General features: G+C 38.7%; 1 protein-coding gene across 1 annotated transcript in view; it reads right to left on the bottom strand.

The window, feature by feature from the left end:
• LOC139181212 (dedicator of cytokinesis protein 11-like) overlaps positions 1–18,625 on the bottom strand; it is a 205,748-nt gene that overhangs the window by 124,739 nt on the left and 62,384 nt on the right. The window contains exons 7-10 of the mRNA XM_070784117.1: positions 11,444–11,566; positions 1,241–1,451; positions 685–875; positions 147–247 (exon numbers count right to left, since the gene is read on the bottom strand). Coding sequence (XP_070640218.1) covers positions 147–247; positions 685–875; positions 1,241–1,451; positions 11,444–11,566 — 626 coding nt within the window. The remainder of the gene's footprint in view (positions 1–146; positions 248–684; positions 876–1,240; positions 1,452–11,443; positions 11,567–18,625) is intronic.

Here is an 18,625-nt window from a genome sequence, read left to right as displayed (position 1 = left end):
CCACTAGAAGGTAACTTAAACGTTATAAAAGGGAACAGATAATTTTTTTAGAAGGACATTATTTGGTGAATATTTTGATTTCACTTAAGAAGACAATGGAGTAAAAGAAAACTAGAGGTCTGATCTGAAAACTGCAAAGCACTTACCTAAACATGTCTTTCAACTCATTTACTTTTTTGGCTGGATACTTGCTAGCTTGACTGTCATTTAAGAAAGCCCTTGCATATGCTAACGGACCTGCATTTACCTAAATTACAAAAGGAGAAAAATGAGGGTTGTTAGGATGTAATCAAAAAGTAATTTTTTCATTTCTCTTTTTAAAAAGAATACAATATACAAAAATCCATACCTGAGAAACATATTTACTATTCTTACTATAAATTTATTTGAAAAAGATTAAAGCAAATCATCTGCCAAAATTATACTCTAACAAGTTACTTAACAATTTCTGCTATCTAAATATAGGGCTTAGCTATAGTCAGAGGGATTTATGTTAAAGCTATCTGACATAACAAAAAATTTACAGAAACTGAACATAATGTCTTTATTAAATTAATAAATAATGTAGAGATTTTTGCACCCAGTCAGAGTATAAGACAATTATAATTAGTGTTTGTTCTGTGCCCTTATGAAAGCAAGAGGAACAACAAGAAACATTTAATACATGGTTAGCAACCAACATACCTGCACTGAAACACAGCCCTGCAATTTAAGTTGGAGCTGAATCATGTCCACATCAGCAGAGGAGCAAAGCTTTTGCAGCTCTGCAGTTTTATCTTTTATTTCATCAGTGGCAACATCAATTGGCTTTAAATGAATCTGCTGCTCATAGTTTATAGCAATCCTCTTCTTCACATATGGAAACGAGTTTGAAGCTATTACAGATTAAGATTGACAGATGAGTTTTTAAGACAGCACATCAAATAGCCAAACTAAAACAAAAATCTATTGTGCTTAATTCTCCCCATATTTAATCTGGAAAAATCCCTTAGAGACCAAATATTGCCTTATTACTTCAGGACTGAAGGAGAAATTCTCTCTGAGACGACTCAGACTAAGCATGAATTACATATGGGAAAGGAATGGTTTATAACATAGCCATGTTTGTGTAAGTGAGTGACTGAACTGAAGGACAATAAATGATTAAAATTTTAGTTACATTTTCCTGCTGACCAGCTGCTGCTTGTATGTATCAAAAAAGATCATGTCAAACAAAGAAGTTATGCCAAGTCCTACTTACTAGTCAAGATTGTACGGCGTTTGCACTGTTCCTCTATACAGCCTTGCTTTTTGCCTGACAATGTATAAGGAGCCTCAAAAACAAATCTGTTGATATTATGGTTTCTTTCAAACTCAGTTTTTCTTTCTGTGAGTTCTTTATCATCAAAGTAGGGCTTCACATAAGTGACTTGGATATGAGCATATTTGGGATCAAGCTCTTTGACATTTACCTGGAAAGTAAGAAAGTTTTGTGTTTTATTAAACAGGAGGGAAAATGGGGTACAGGTAAGCTACTAACGCCTCTGAGATCAACTGTGGAACAGTGTCATTGAATACACTGCGAGATGAATATACACTTGGAAGAGGTCTTTGCTCTTTCTTCAAGGATTGTTTCCTTCTGATTATTAAGAAGTTACAGAAGCTATTTGGAGATTACAGAAATGTAGACAGAAAAAACTGCAATGCTACCACTCAGCAATGACCATCATTCACATTCTCATATATTTCCTTGTCATCTTTTTTTCTATGCATATATATTTATTTACAAACTGGAGATCATGCTGAGCATTGCTTTATCATTTGCTTTTTTGAAATGTTTATTTAGTTTTATTTGCTTTTATGTTACATTCAACTTCTTTTTTAATTTTTATTTTTTTAATATAAATTTATTTATTTTAATTGGAGGCTAATTACTTTACAATATTGTATTGGTTTTGCCACACATTGACTTGAATCCAGCACGGGTGTACATGTGCTCCCCATGTATTAAAATGGCTAACTGCACATTTGAATTCCACCTCAAAAAATACCTATTACAGAGAGGATTCTCAGAAGATGGCAGAGCACCAGACGTCTATCTTCTTATAGAGACAATACTTACACCGTCATTACCTATCTGATGGAACAATTTTGGAACTCTGGAGTCTGTTGAAGACTTGCAACTTCCAGGGGAAGACTTGGACAGAAAATTGCCTTAAATTTGATTTTGTTCAATTTTAACTCTGGGCACAATGGCAGCCACCCATACCTCATCCCTCAAGTACTACGGCAGATAGCTGTGTGCATATTCCTAGAACAGCTTGTAGGAGCCAGGATGAACAATGACCCTGTCTTCCAAATATTGTGAATCTGTGCTATGACTGCTGATTGCTGCTTCTGGTCACAGGGGGACAGTCAAAGAGGCTGTGGCCATTTTTATACCACCTCTTCCCTTTGTTGCAATGCCCTCCCCCTCTGCCTAAAGTGACTTTCAGGGTATTTAACAGACCAGCACCTTTCCTCTCTCTTTCATTTTCCTCTCCATCCCCTCTTAGGAGCTGGACATCCAATACTAGACTGTTCTAAGGTAATTGCATAAATGAGGGTGACTAGAAAGTCGCTGCGTATGCCCAGGGGAAGGCACAGGCTCAGAAAAGACTTGAGAAGATCCCAAATTTACACCTCAGGTGGATTCTTGGGACAGACATAGCTTACAACAATTAAAAACAACAACAAAACCCAGGAAACTCTGGGACAGGGAGAGAATCTGATTTTCAGAGGGATCACAATATTAAATACAAATGTCCAGTTTTCAACACCAAAAAAAATTGCAAGGCATACAAAGAAATAGGACAGTATGGCCCACTCAAAAAAGAAAAATAAACCAATAGACATTATCACTGAAAAAAAAGTGATAGCAGATCTCCTAGAAAAAGACATTAAAACAGCAGTATTCATGATCAAAGAACTGTGGAAAAAGTCAAGAAAACTATTTATCAACAAATGTCAATATCAATAAATAGCTAGAAAATCTAAAAGGAAATCAAAAAACCTTTTTTTCAGAGGTGAACAATACAATAACTGAAATGAAAAGTCACCAGAGGGAATTAAAGGTAAACTGCAGCAGGTGTAAGAAATAGTGAGCCTACTTGAAGATAAGATCAATGATCCATCAGAGGAACACAAAGGAAAAAAATTAAAGACGAACAGAGGCTACGGAACCTGTGGAACATTATCCAGCAGGTGAAAATACACACTAGGGGAGTACTTGAAGCAGAAAAGTGAGAGAAAGGGGCAGGGAGACTATCTGAAGAAATAATGGGTCAACTCTCAAATCTGATGAAAGACACAAAGCTCAACAAACTCCAAGCAGGGTAACTCTAAGAGACCCACGGTGAGACACATTAAAATCAAATGTCAAAAGCCAAAGCCAAAGAGAGAATTTTGCAACAATCAAGAGACAAATGGCACGTCACACACAAGGAATCCTGAATAAGATGGTCAGATTTCCCATCAGAAACTTAGGAGGCCAGAAGGCAGTGGACTGCTATATTCAAAGTGCTAAAAAAAAATCTATTAATCAAGAATCCTATATCTGACAAAGCTAGTGGAGGTGATGGAATTCCAGTTGAGCTATTTCAAATCCTGAAAGATGATGCTGTGAAAGTGCTACACTCAATATGCCAGCACATTTGGAAAACTCAGCAGTGGCCACGGGACTGGAAAAGGTCAATTTTCGTTCCTATCCCAAAGAAAGGCAGTGCCAAAGAATGCTCAAACTACAGCACAATTGCACTCATCTCACACGCTACTAAAGTAATGCTTAAAATTCCCCATGCCAGGCTTCAGCAATACGGGAACCGTGAACTTCCAGATGTTGAAGCTGGTTTTAGAAAAGGCAGAGGAACCAGAGATCAAACTGCTGCCAACATTTGCTGGATCATCGAAAAAGCAAGAGAGTTCCAGAAAAACATCTCTTTCTGCTTTATTGACTGTGCGAAAGCGTTTGACTGTGTGGATCACAATTAACTGTGGAAAAATCTTAAAGAGAAAATCTCCTGAGAAATCTGTATGCAGGTCAGGAAGCAACAGTTAGAACTGGACATGGAATAACAGACTGGTTCCAAATAGGAAAAGGAGTACATCAAGGCTGTATATTGTCACCCTGCTTATTTAACTTATATGCAGAGTACATCATGAGAAACGCTGGGCTGGAGGAAGTACAAGCTGGAATCAAGACTGGCAGGAGAAATATCAATAACCTCAGATAGGCAGATGACACCACCCTTATGGCAGGAAGTGAACTAAAGAGCCTCTTGATGAAAGTGAAAGAGGAGAGTGAAAAAGTTGGTTTAAAGCTCAACATTCAGAAAACGAAGATCATGGCATTTGGTCCCATCACTTCCTGGCAAATAGATGGGGAAACAGTGGAAACAGTGGCTGACTTTATTTTTCTGGGGCTCCAAAATCACTGCAGATGGTGACTGCAGCCATGAAATTAAAAGACTCTTACTCCTTAGAAGGAAAGTTATGACCAACCTAGACATCATATTAAAAAGCAGAGACATTGCCAACAAAGGTCCGTCCAGTCAATGCTATGGTTTTTCCACTAGTTTTGTATGGATGTGACAGTTGGACTATAAAGAGAGCTGAGCGCCGAAGAATTGATGCTTTTGAACTGTGGTGTTGGAGAAGACTCTCGAGAGTCCCTTGGACTGCAAGGAGATCCAACCAGTCCATCCTAAAGGAGATTAGTCCTGGGTGATCATTGGAAGGACTGATGTTGAAGCTGAAACTCCAATCCTTTGGCCACCTCATGCAAAGAGCTGACTCATTGGAAAAGACCCTGATGCTGGGGACGGTTGAGGGCAGGAGGAGAAGGGGACGACAGAGGATGAGATGGTTGGATGGCATAACCAACTCGATGGACATGGGTTTGGGTGAACTCCGGGAGTTGGTGATGGACAGGGAGGCCTGGCGTGCTGCAGTTCATGGTGTCACAAAAGAGTCGGACACGACTGAGAGGCTGAACTGAACAGAACTGATATCTGGCAAAACTGTCCTCAAAAGTGAGGAAAAATTAAGGCACTCCCAGATAAAGAGAGGCTGAAGGAGCTTGTCACCACTAGACCTGCCCCATGTGAAATGCCACAGGGAGTCCTGCTGGTCACAATGAAAGAACATCAGACAGGAATTCAAACCTGTATGAAGGTCTCAGTAAAGATAAATACATGGGTAATTATAAAATCTAGTATTAACATAACAATAGTAATAATTCGTTTTTATTTCTCCATGATGTAAAAGATTAATACATTATAAAATTATTACTATAGGGGACTTTCCTGGTGGTGCAGTGGTTAAGGATCCTTCATCCAGTGCAGGGGAGAATACACTGCATTAACAGAATGAAGGAAAAAAAAACACACACACACACACAATCATCTAAATCAATACAGAAAACACATTCGATTATAAAATTCAATACCCTTTCATAATGAAAACACTCAACAAATTAGGAATAGAAAGAAATGACTACAATCCTATGAAGGGCCACTGTGAAAAACCCACAGCAAACACCATATTCAATGCTGTGACAAGAGATAGAAACTTTCTTAGTAGCTTTTAAAACTTTTCCAAAAAGCCTATATTCAAAACTTCTTTATTTTTTTTCCCATTAAATATCTAGATTTCTCCAGAGAAACTTAGGAAATAGTTGAAGCTAATTATCTAAATAACACAAAGCATAGAAGAAAAATAAAAAGAGATCAAGACGGATTTTAACGTTATAAAAATGAACTAAGCATATGGTAAAACATTAAAAAAGTACACTTGAAAAGTAAAAAATGGTTTTTTTCTCCATAAGACTCTAGACTCTCTCCTTTGAGATACCATGGTTAACACTTGTATCATTCCATCTATGGCCGATTCATATTGATGTATGGCAAAAACCATCACAATACTGTAAAGTAATTATCCTCCAATTAAAATAAATAAATTTATATAAAAAGAATATATTTTGATTGGATTACATCCAAACTTATAAATATTTTAAGTAGTTTAGTTAGATCCTTTATGAAGGCAGTACCACGTCCTTAACCGTATGGACATTAGATTGTTTTGAGTTTTGTGCTATATAAACTTAAGAGCAATAAACATCTTAAACATACATCTTTATGTGTGTACATCTACAAGATAAAATCTTAAATGTGAAATTATTGGGTCCAGGAAACGTACATTTAAAATACTGGAAAATATTGCCCACTGTTCTTTAAACTGTTTGTGCCCTTAGGCAGATTTTATTCTTTGGCAAGTAAAAGAGTGTTTAAAATTCTTAATTCCACACATTAAGAAAGAAGAAGGATTTTGAAAGTAGCAACTGCTTCTTTTATCTGTTGCCTATGAAGAGTGACTAAAATATTGTGTTTACAAAGAGGGTCAGGAGTCCAGCTGCCTGATGGTGGTTTGTCATTAGTGCCTGTTGGCCAGGTTTTCAGAGGCAGCATAACGTAGAAAACTGCATGTTTTTCTGCAAGCCTGGCTTTCTAATAACTTTCCATTTATAGTATCAGTAGTGTGCTAGCAAGCCTAAAACTTGCTGGCTACAAAAGAGAAAACTTCTGTGGTCTTAAGAAGACTGAAACTGATAAGAAGCAGAGAGGTTTTGCCAAATGTTAATGAATTTTGGACCTGCAAGCATACCTGTTTTTAAATGTCTAAGGCATATGTTCAAGATAAAATCATCTCCATAAGATACAGCTAAATTTACAAAGTGAAGAGATCATTTTCATGGGGGAAAATGAAGTGTCTTTACCATCGCCAAGGGCCTTTCACTCTGGCAATGCTGCCTGTTAGCTATCAAGTGTTTTGCAGAGCACCATGCACATCACAGTCACTCGGTACGTATTTCTGGGGCCTGCAGATCTTGCACTGTGTTAAAGGGCTTTCCTACCGTAAAAATCAGCTCTCATCCTGAACATGCCCATGGTGACTAAGGACAATCAGTCATTCCCATTGTGCTCTTCTGCAATTCTGTCTATAAGGAACTATGCATTTCTAAGAAACAGCCTCTCTTGCTGGAACCTTTCTCATCCTTGCCTTGGCAGGGTCTAGTGGGATGGATCATCTTTAGATCAAGGCATCTCTCCTAAACCTACATCACTGCAAATATAGCTACTGAACTAAGGCTATCTTAAGAGTGAAATGTGTGTCATAAGATGATTTTTTTTTTTAAATCTCATTTATTTTTATTTTTGGCTCCACTTGATCTTCTTTGCTGTGGCTTGCGGACTTTCTCAGGTTGCAATGAGCAGTGAGTACTGTCTAGTTGTGGTGTGTGGGGTTTAGAGCGCCAGTGCAGTGGCTGTGGTGCACAGGTTGAGTTTCCCCACAGCACGTGGAATCCTCCTGGACCAGGGATCGCACCTGTGTCTCCTGCGTTGGCAGGCAGACTTTTACCCACTGGACCACTAGGGATGTCCCACCTAAGATGATTTATTCATACAGTATGAAATTGACAATCACGAGGCACAACAGCAGTAACAATAATGGCTGACATTGGTTGAGCATGCTAGCTTCTATGCTGTTATTGAAGGCGTTTTTATGCATCAAGAACTCAATCACTTTGCATACCTTAACTAATTTAATCCCAACAACAACTCTATGAGGAAGGCACTACTATTAAGTTCATTTTACTAACGAGAACGATGAGGCACAGAGAGGTAAAGTAAATTCCCCATGGTTACACAGCTAGCAAGTGGCAGAGAATGGAGATCTGAATCCTTCTCTCTGATTCCAAAGCCCCTGTCCTTTCTTTCGGGATCTGGAAAGACTCTATTTCCCATGCCTCTCCTCTACCAGCTAAAAAAGGAAAAAGTCAGAAGCAATGTGCCACATTTGGAACTAATAAATAATGATTTCAAAATGCAGGGCATGTTACCTTGTCTGAATCCTGAATTATTTTGACATTCTCTGTACCAAATTTTTCACCATAAAGTTTAGCTTTGGCTCTTTATAGATGTACTCCTTTCCATCCTCTTCTTCAAGAAAAAAGACTATTATAAAGTTAAACACACAATACTTTATAAGCATTATGAGCAAATGCAGCATTTAGAGAACATCTACTAAGTAATCAGTAATGATGTAGTTGAAATAGATTTTAAATAATAGTTCTAAAAGCCACATGTATATATTGTAGCTGAAATAAATGAGAACGTTCAAACTCACAGTCATATGAGCACATCATTGGCCTGAATGTTTTTACACTAGATGTTTTATCACTTGCATACTTATCACTTGCATACTTACCTGACTTTTATTTGAAAACTTTCAGTACTGCGTATTAAATAAACATTTAAGAAGCCTGACTGAAAATGAAACTGAAGGAAACTTCAAATCTTATATGCTGTCCTCTGACCTAGTGGATTTAGATCTGGAGACCAAAGTGAACATTACACTGAGAAAGTGTCACACCTGCTCTTGTGACAGGTGCTTTATCTAGACAGAATCCTAGGGCCAGTAACTGCTGCTATGGTACTCTAATAACTCAAAGGTGAATGTTTAAAAAGGAAAACAACTTGATGAACTAAAGAATACTTACTTGGCCATAAAAGGCAACTCTGAAGAAAGTGCCTAAAAGTCTTTTCTTTGTGTGCATAACCTCCAAAATTTTTGGGTAAGCTCCATGAAGAGTTCTGTAAACTTGAGTAAGGTCTCAAAATATGAGAATCAGCAAATTAGCTTTATCTTTTGGTTAGTTATGAAATGTCTACAATAAATGCATAAGGGGAAAAAAGCAACACCATTTCCTGTTCAAAATGGTTTTGGTGGGGTCATTTGCATTCCCTTCTCCCATGGTCACAGAAAAAGTGCCTTAACAACTTTAGGTGAGAGGGTAGACCTTTAAATGGTCAAATAACACTGTAACTGTATATACCGTGCTTCATGTCATTCATATCTCAATGGTAGTATATACATTAAAAGTACTGTGTTATTGACTACTTTTTTCCTTATGTCTGAATTATTATAACTGAAAAAGAAGCAAAATGCTTTGCTTGAGCCCTAAGGTGGAAAGATGGGAATAAACGATCATGCAAACACTTTAGGAGAGGAAAGTAAAATGAAGACACAAAAATAACAGTATAAGCCAGAGAGAGGAATGCTTTTATAACAAGTTCACAGACACAAAGAATATATTCTTCTACACACTCAGAAAAGGGAACATACTATGCAAAGAACATTATCTAGAATGTGAAAAGACACCATACAGAACAGGAGAAAATATTTGCAAGTCACATATCTGATGTTTTCTTATCCAAAACATATAAGGAACTCTCATAGTTCAACAACAAAATGAAAAACAACCCAATTTAAAAGTGAGCAAAGGACTTGGATAGACATCTCTCCAGAGACTATATAAAAACGGCCAACAAAGACATGAAAAGCTGTTCAAAATCGTTAGTCATTGAGGAAACAGAAAGCAAAACCACAATGTGACACCATTTCACATTCACTAGGATGGCACATTCACTAGGTTCTAATAAGAACCCCAGAACACAAGTGCCAACCAGATGTGCTGGTGGGAAGGTAAAAGGGACAACAATTTGGTGGTTCCTCAGAAGTTAATAGAATTACGCTGCGACTCAGCAATTCCCCTCTTAGGTGTCTATCCAAGATAAACAAAAACACGCCCACACAGAAACTTACTCATATCTGTTTACAACAGCACTCTTTATAATAGCCAAAATCTGGAAACAACCCAAACATACAAACAAATTTTGGCGTAGCCATACCATGGAATATCATTCAGCCATGAAAAAGGAATGAAGTTCTGATATAGGTTACGACTTGAATGAACCTCTAAATATTATGCTAAGTAAAAGAAGCCAGACACAAAAGGTCACATCTTATATTCATCTTTTTTATGACACATCCAGAACAGGCAAATCCACAGACAGAAAGCAGATTAGTGGTCACCAGTGGGGTGAGGGAGGGGGTGAAGAGTGATTCCTTGAAGGAGATGGAGCTTTTCCTGGGATGAGAAAAACGTTTTGAACATAGAGGTGGTGGGAGCATAATATTAAGAATGCGCTAAATGCCACTAAACTGCAAACTAGAAAACGGTTCACTGTATGGTTGTGAATTTCATTTCAATGCTAAAAGGGGAGCCGGGAAGCAGATGTTCTTTCTTTCACATTCTTTCCATACTATTTTCTGCAGTTGAAATCAATTGAGGGAAGTTTTCCTTCCTTAATGGCTACTGTGGCTGACACTTTTCAGCCCATCCCATAAAGAACACTGAAAAGTTACTTCATCCCATGCAGGATGCTTCAGAATCTATTCAGACCCTTGACTCTTTACAAGGAAATAGGAGTAGTTCCCCAATAGAACATATTGCTTCCTTTAATGTGTAGGGAAGATATATTTTTCTTTTTTCCCTATTAGTCCATTGAGTAGCAATATGTTCTCTGGGTTTCTAATAACCTGGTCTACAACTTAAGAGTAAGAGAGTAGGTACTTTGGCACTTTTATGAAGGTTCTTAGGATGCAATGCTTTGACAGAAAGAGCAATGCCGATTCTTGTCTTGTCTCATAGGCTAACCTTTGTCATCCATATAACATAGATTTAATTACTTAACTCTCACTTTTTAATATAATCACTTGAGCTGCACTATGATTTTTTAGGCATGTCCCCGTATACAGCAAAAGCAGGGCAAAGAGTAGGAAGACCCAGAACCCAGGAAGAAAGAGTGAGTTTGATAAGAGCCAATTTGGAGAAGAGATTAGAACACTACACAGATGACATTAAATGTATGTTTTCACTCTGGGACACTTCAACAATGAAAGGCTACTTGTTATATATGTTTAAGGATAGACTGCTTTGCTTTTAAAAATGGCTTGAGTCCTAAGCACCCCTTTCCAGCATAGCAGGGACAGAAAATTATGCTATGGACTCAGATTCTTGAATATAAAAAGTCCTGTTGAGTGCTGGTGGCAATAGCTATACTATGATTATTTTACTAATTCTCCTTGATCAAAGATTTATGTGGCAGACAAAACTGGAAAAGCTCCTCATAAAAGGGTAATTCCTAGTAACTTATTATCCCCCAACTATCATCTGTTAGCAACTTTAGCCTCACCATCAAATTGAAAAGAAGTGATTCACACCTATATCTCTCCCCTGACCACATGGAAATCGAGTAACTGTTTTTTGTGTGTGTGAGGGACAACATGGATTGTTCTCTGCTATGAGTGGAGAGGGAAGACTGATAGATAAAACTGCTGTGAGAAAAACTGGCATAATGTTAATTTTAATTTATATTTTAAACATTGCATCCTTCATTTCATTTGTAAAAATGAATATAAGGTAGGAATGGAATTTTAGGACTTTTCAGAATTTTTTAAGGATAGTAATTTAAGAACAAAATAAAATATATACGTGAATGATGCAAATGTTTCAGTTACTTACTTCAGACTCTTGACATTTCTCATGAATTGGAATGATCAACTTGGAAATTTCAGAAATTACTTCATAACGCTCTGCTTTCCATAAGCCATCCACACATTGTTCTAGCAATTCCAGCAAAACTTCCTGCATTGAGAAAAAATGCAATCAATAATTAGAGATATGTGAGCTCTGCACAAATATCGTTTCAACTATTTCAAATGAATAAGAAACAGAACGTACTAAATTTAAGGAAATGCACAGGAGTACAGTTGTGTAACTATATATTCTAAATGACATGCTTGAAACACTTGAAATTGAAACCACATTCTTAAAAGTATGAAATTAATATTGACAATAGAAAACTACTATTTACTTTGGTTCAATTCAGTTCAGTCACTCAGTCATGTCCAACTTTTTGCGACCCCATGAATCACAGCACGCTAGGCCTCCCTGTCCATCACCAACTCCTGGAGTTCACTCAGACTCACGTCCATCAAGTCGGTGATGCCATCCAGCCATCTCATCCTCTGTCGTCCCCTTCTCCTCCTGCCCCCAATCCCTCCCAGCATCAGAGTATTTTCCAATGAGTCAACTCTTCGCATGAGGTGGCCAAAGTACTGCAGTTTCAGCTTTAGCATCAGTCCTTCCAAAGAACACACAGGACTGATCTCCTTTAGAATGGACTGGTTGGATCTCCTTGCAGTCCAAGGGACTCTCAAGAGTCTTCTCCAACTCCACAGTTCAAAAGCATCAATTTTTCGGGGCTCAGCCTTCTTCACAGTCCAACTCTCACATCCACACATGACCACTGGAAAAACCATAGCCTTGACTAGACGTACCTGTGTTGGCAAAGTAATGTCTCTGCTTTTCAATATGCTATCTAGGTCGGTCATAACTTTCCTTCCAAGGAGTAACCGTCTTAATTTCATGGCTGCAATCACCATCTGCAGTGATTTTGGAGCCCAGAAAAATAAAGTCTGACACTGTTTCCACTGTTTCCCCAGCTATTTCCCATGAAGTGACAGGACCAGATGCCATGATCTTCGTTTTCTGAATGTTGAGCTTTAAGCCAACTTTTTCACTCTCCTCTTTCACTTTCATTAAGAGGCTTTTGAGTTCCTCTTCACTTTCTGCCATAAGGGTGGTGCATCTGCATATTTGAGGTTACTGATATTTCTCCCACCAATCCTGATTCCAGCTTGTGCTTCTTCCAGCCCAGGGTTTCTCATGATCTACTCTGCGTATAAGTTAAATAAGCAGGGTGACAATATACAGCCTTGACGTACTCCTTCTCCTATTTGGAACCAGTCTGTTGTTCCATGTCCAGTTCTAACTGTTGCTTCCTGACCTGCAAACAGATTTCTCAAGAGGCAGGTCAGCTGGTCTGGTATTCCCATCTCTTTCAGAATTTTCCACAGTTTACTGTGATCCACACAGTCAAAGTCTTTGGCATAGTCAATAAAGCAGAAATAGACGTTTTTCTGGAACTCCCTTTCTTTTTCCATGATCCAGTGGGTGTTGCCAATTTGATCACTGGCTCCTCTGCCTTTGCTAAAATCAGCTTGAACATCTGGAAGTTCACGCTTCATGTATTGTTGAAGCCTGGCTTTGAGAATTTTGAGCATTACTTTACTAGCGTGTGAGATGAGTGCAATTGTGTGGTAGTTTGAGCATTCTTTGGCATTGCCTTTGGGATTGGAATGAAAACTGACCTTTTCAAGTCCCATGGCCACTGCTGAGTTTTCCAAATTTGCTGGCATACTGAGTGCAGCACTTTCACAGCATCATCTTTCAGGATTTGAAATAGCTCAACTGGAATTCCATCACCTCCACTAGCTCTGTTCGTAGTGATGCTTTCTAGGGCCCACTTGACTTCACATTCCAGGACATCTGGCTGTAGGTGAGTGATCACACCATGGTGATTATCTTGGTCATGAAGATCTTTTTAGTACAGCTCTTCTGTGTATTCTTGCCACCTCTTCTTAATATCGTCTGCTTCTATTAGGTCCATACCATTTCTGTCCTTTATAGAGCCCATCTTTGAATGAAATGTCCCCTTGATATCTCTAATTTTCTTGAAGAGATCTCTAGTCTTTCCCAATCTGTTGTTTTCCTCTATTTCTTTGCATTGATTGCTGAGGAAGGCTTTCTTATCTCTTCTTGCTATTCTTTGGAACTCTGCATTCAGATGCTTATATCTTTCCTTTTCTCCTTTGCTTTTCACTTCTCTTCTTTTCATAGCTATTTGTAAGGCCTCCCCAGACAGCCATTTTGCTTTTTTGCATTTCTTTTCCATGGAGACAGTCTTGATCCCTGTCTCCTGTACAATGTCAAGAACCTCCATCCATAGTTCATCAGGCACTCTATCTATCAGATCTAGTCCCTTAAATCTATTTCTCACTTCCAGTGTATAATCATAAGGGATTTGATTTAGGTCATACCTGAATGGTCTAGTGGTTTTCCCTACTTTCTTCAATTTAGGTCTGAATTTGGCAATAAGGAGTTCATGATCTGAGCCACAGTCAGCTCCCGGTCTTGTTTTTGCTGACTGTATAGAGCTTCTCCATCTTTGGCTGCAGAGAATATAATCAATATGATTTCGGTGTTGACCATCTGGTGATGTCCATGTGTAGAGTCTTCTCTTGTGTTGTTGGAATAGGGTGTTTGCTATGACCAGTGTGTTCTCTTGGCAAAATTCTTTTAGCCTTTGCCCTGCTTCATTCTGTATTCCAAGGCCAAATTTGCCTGTTACCCCAGGTGTTTCATGACTTCCTATTTTTGCATTCCAGTCCCCTATAACGAAAAGCATATCTTTTTTGGGTGTTAGTTCTAAAAGGTCTTGTAGGTCTTCATAGAACCGTTCAACTTCAGCTTCTTCAGCATTACTGGTTGGGGCATAGGCTTGGATTACTGTGATATTGAATGGTTTGCCTTGGAAATGAAAAGAGTTCATACTGTCACTTTTGAGATTGCAAGTACTGCATTTTGGATTCTTTTGTTGACTATGATGGCTAATCCATTTCTTCTAAGGGATTCCTGCCCACAGTAGTAGATATAATGGTCATCTGAGTTAAATTCACCCATTCCAGTCCATTTTAGTTCGCTGATTCCTAGAATGTTGACATTCACTCTCGCCATCTCCTGTTTGACCACTTCCAATTTGCCTTCATTCATGGACCTAACATTCCAGGTTCCTATGTAATATTGCTCTTTACAGCATGGGACCTTGCTTTTATCACCAGTCACATCCACAACTGGGTATTGTTTTTGCTTTGGCTCCATCCCTTCATTCTTTCTGGAGTTATTTCTCCACTGATCTCCAGTAGCATATTGGGCACCTACCAACCTGGGGAGTTCCTCTTTCAGTATCCTATCATTTTGCCTTTTCATACTGTTCATGGGGTTCTCAAGGCAAGAATACTGAAGTGGTTTGCCATTCCCTTCTCCAGTGCACCACATTCTGTCAGACCTCTCCACCATGACCCGCCTGTCCTGGTTGGCCCCACATGGCATGGCTTAGTTTCACTGAGTTAGACAAGGCTGTGGTCCATGTGATTATATTGACTAGTTTTCTGTGATTATGGTTTCAGTGTGTCTGCCCTCTGATGCCCTCTCGCAACACCTACTGTCTTACTTGGGTTTCTCTTACGTTGGATGTGGGGTATCTCTTCACAGCTGCTCCAGCAATGAAATACAAATGAAAAACACAGTGAGATACTACTTCATGTCTAATAGGATGGAAAAATATGAAAAGATTAGCAACAGCTAGTGTTAGTGAGGAAGTGAAGCATCTGGAACTCTCATCCATTGTTGGTGGGATATAAAATGGTCCAACCACTTTTAAAAACTCTGACAATTTCATATAAAGTTACATATAAAACTTCCCGAGGAAGTACCAGGGTATTTACTCAAGAAAAATTAAAGTATACATCCATAAAAGGTCACATATAAGAATGTTTAAAGCAGCCTTATTCATAACAGTCCTAAACTGGAAGCAATCCAAAATCCATCCACAGGAGAATGGGTTTTAAAATGTTATATCAAGAGAATAGAATATTTAGCCATAAAGAAGAACTTATGATTTACTCCACAATATGGATGTATCTCAAAAAATTCCTGCCAACCAAAAGAGGCAGATACAAAAAGTAGATACTGAATGATTTCATTTTTATGACACCAAATATTGTTAAAACTAATCTATATCAGATATTGGGGCTGGGCAGACTGGAAATGGGCACAATGGAACTTTCTGGAGTAATGCACATGTTCTACTTTATTATTTCTTGTGGTTACCATGTGTTATAAGGGTGTAGACAACTGTCAAAATTCATCAAGTCGTCCACCTAATATGTGTGCATTTTATTGTACGTTAATTTATCTTTAAAACTATTTCAAATCAGAAGTCAGAAATGCAGTCTTAAAAACAAATTCACTTACTTAAAGAAGCCACTAAATGAACACTAGTTTGTATCTTTCATTTCAATAAAACCTGTAAGTCAGTGGCAGTTATTTTCCATTGGCTAGGGCATGAGGAAGAAGCCGTATTATATAAACTGAAACATAAAATGGCACTATGGAGAATATGATTCTATCTGTATACCTTAAATGAAAGGCACATATAAATTATTACTGTAGAACACAAAAGAGTTCCAACAAATGTGTTTACATAGGAAACTGATTATAGTTCTTGACTAATAAGAAATATTACTACTTTCCCTTGGAGTACAAAAAGGGTCAGGCTTAAGGCCACTTCTATGACTAAGCTGAAGCTGCTGTTTGGAAAAAAGGACATAACTGCAGTTGTGCTAATCCATTTATCTCCCATGAACTCCCTGGAATCTTTCTGCTGTGAGCCCACACAAACTGGAGATCTTACATGAAAATCATCTAAGTCTAACTAAAACCCCAAAATGAATTAATTTACCCCAGGCTTCACAGTCAAGCAATGAACTTGGATTAAAATTCAAGTGTCTGACTCTCTGTTATGATTAGTTAATCCAGCAAACACGTTTCTAACTATCAACTCTTCTAAGTTCTGGGAGTAAAAGCCAAGTTTACTATCCAGTTGGTCAGTGATAAAGCCGGACATTTATGTAGCACCTAATGACTTACAAAGAACCTTCATGTTTATTGTGAAGTGACCAGGATACTATTATTTTCTTTATTTTATTATTTTTCACTTCAGTCCAGTTCAGCCACTCAGTCGTGTCTGACTCTTTGTGACCCCATGAATCACGGCACACCAGGCCTCTCTGTCCATCACCAACTCCAGGAGTTCACTCACACTCACGTCCATCGAGTCAGTGATGCAATCCAGCAATCTCATCCTCTGTCGTCCCCTTCTCCTCCTGCCCCTAAAACCTCCCAGCATCAGAGTCTTTGCCAATGAGTCAACTGTTCACATGAGGTGGCGAAAGTACTGGAGTTTCAGCTTTAGCATCATTCCTTCCAAAGAAATCCCAGGGCTGATCTCCTTCAGAATGGACTAGTTGGATCTCCTTGCCATCCAAGGGACTCTCAAGAGTCTTCTCCAACACCACAGTTCAAAAGCATCAATTCTTCTGCGCTCAGCTTTCTTTATAGTCCAACTATCACACCATAAATGACTACTGGACAAACCATAGCATTGACTAGATGGACCTTTGTTGACAAAGTAATGTCTCTGTTTTTTAATATGGTGTCTAGGTTGGTCATAACTTTCCTTCCAAGGAGTAATCGTCTTTTAATTTCATGGCTGTAGTCACCATCTGCAGTGATTTTGGAGCCCAGAAAAATGAAGTCTGACACTGTTTCCACTGTTTCCCCATCTATTCCCCATGAAGTGATGGGACCGGATGCCATGATCTTCGTTTTCTGAATGTTGAGCTTTAAGCCAACTTTTTCACTCTCCACTTTCACTTTCATCAAGAGGGTTTTTAGTTCCTCCTCACTTTCTGCCATAAGGGTGGTGTCATTTGCATATTTTTCACTTAAGAAATATTTATTGATTTCATACTATGTGCTAATCATTTGGGGCTTCCCTGGTGGTGCAGACGCTGAAGAATCTGCCTGTAATGCAGGAGACCCAGGTTTGATCCTGGGTCAGGAAGAGGCCCTGGAGAAGGAAATGGCAACCCCCACCAGCATTTTTGATGCTAGACGGGCTCCTACTGTTATGAAACTTTTTTCTTTTTAATTGGAGGATAATTACTTTACAATGTTGTGTTCATTTCTGCCACACAACATGAGTCAGTCATTAAGTGTGTGTGTGTGTGTGTGTGTGTGTGTGTGTGTGTGTGTGTATACCCTCTCTCTTGAGCCTCCCTCCTACCCCCAGATCCTAGCCCTCTAGGTCATCACGGAGCACCGGGTTCAGCTCCCTGTGTATACAGCAACTTCCCACTAGCTACCTATTTTACATATGGTCATGTACACGTTTTAATGCTACTCTCTCAATTCATCCCACCTTCTCTTTCCCCCGACTGTGTCCACAAGTCCAGTCTCTACATCCATGCCTCTAGTTATACTGCTGAGGAGAGACTCACAGAGAAGTAGTGGGCAAAAAAAAGAGGTAGGAGGTAAAGCTTCTAGGCATAGATCATTTTAGCTAAATGAACAAGAGCTAGCTTGAAATTGCTTATATGTAAAAAATACAGTTCATAGAGTACAAAGTGTGTCTCTGTCACTTTAAATTGCTGCATTTTATGTTTCTTAATACAACCTTAAAAAAATTCATTTCTGTGGGCCTGCAAGCACTTCAGTCTCCCCCCTTTTGTTGTTTCTTTTTTTGGTCTTCACATTCCTTAAATGTGAACGTCACTGTGATTCAGTTCTTGGTTCTCTGGTCTTCACTTGCTATGTTATCTCCCATTATCAGTGTGCTTTGCTTCTCACACAGCTATGACTTCCAGATGTAGCTCCACAACCCTGATCTCTCTCCTTAGATTCAGTTCTTAATGCCTAATGACCTGATGTTGTTTCCATTTCAATAACCTTCCACTGATACTTCAAATTCAATACTCATCAAAAAATGGACTTCATCACCTTCCCTGTAAAATTGTCCATCCATCATTATTCTATAAATATCCAAACCTGAAATCTCAATGCTACTTTTGACTCTTCTCCTACACAGCCAGCAAGTCTCCTCTTTTCCTCAGTGGTCCCTGAACCTGTCACAAGCTGGGTTTAGGCCTGGCTGCTTCACAACTGGACACTCAGGGCAGC

Source organism: Bos indicus, chromosome X (assembly GCF_029378745.1).
Source record: "Bos indicus isolate NIAB-ARS_2022 breed Sahiwal x Tharparkar chromosome X, NIAB-ARS_B.indTharparkar_mat_pri_1.0, whole genome shotgun sequence".
Classification (NCBI taxonomy): Eukaryota; Metazoa; Chordata; class Mammalia; order Artiodactyla; family Bovidae; genus Bos; species Bos indicus.
Note: the sequence above shows the minus strand (reverse complement) of the source record. Positions and strands in the feature narration are given on the sequence as shown.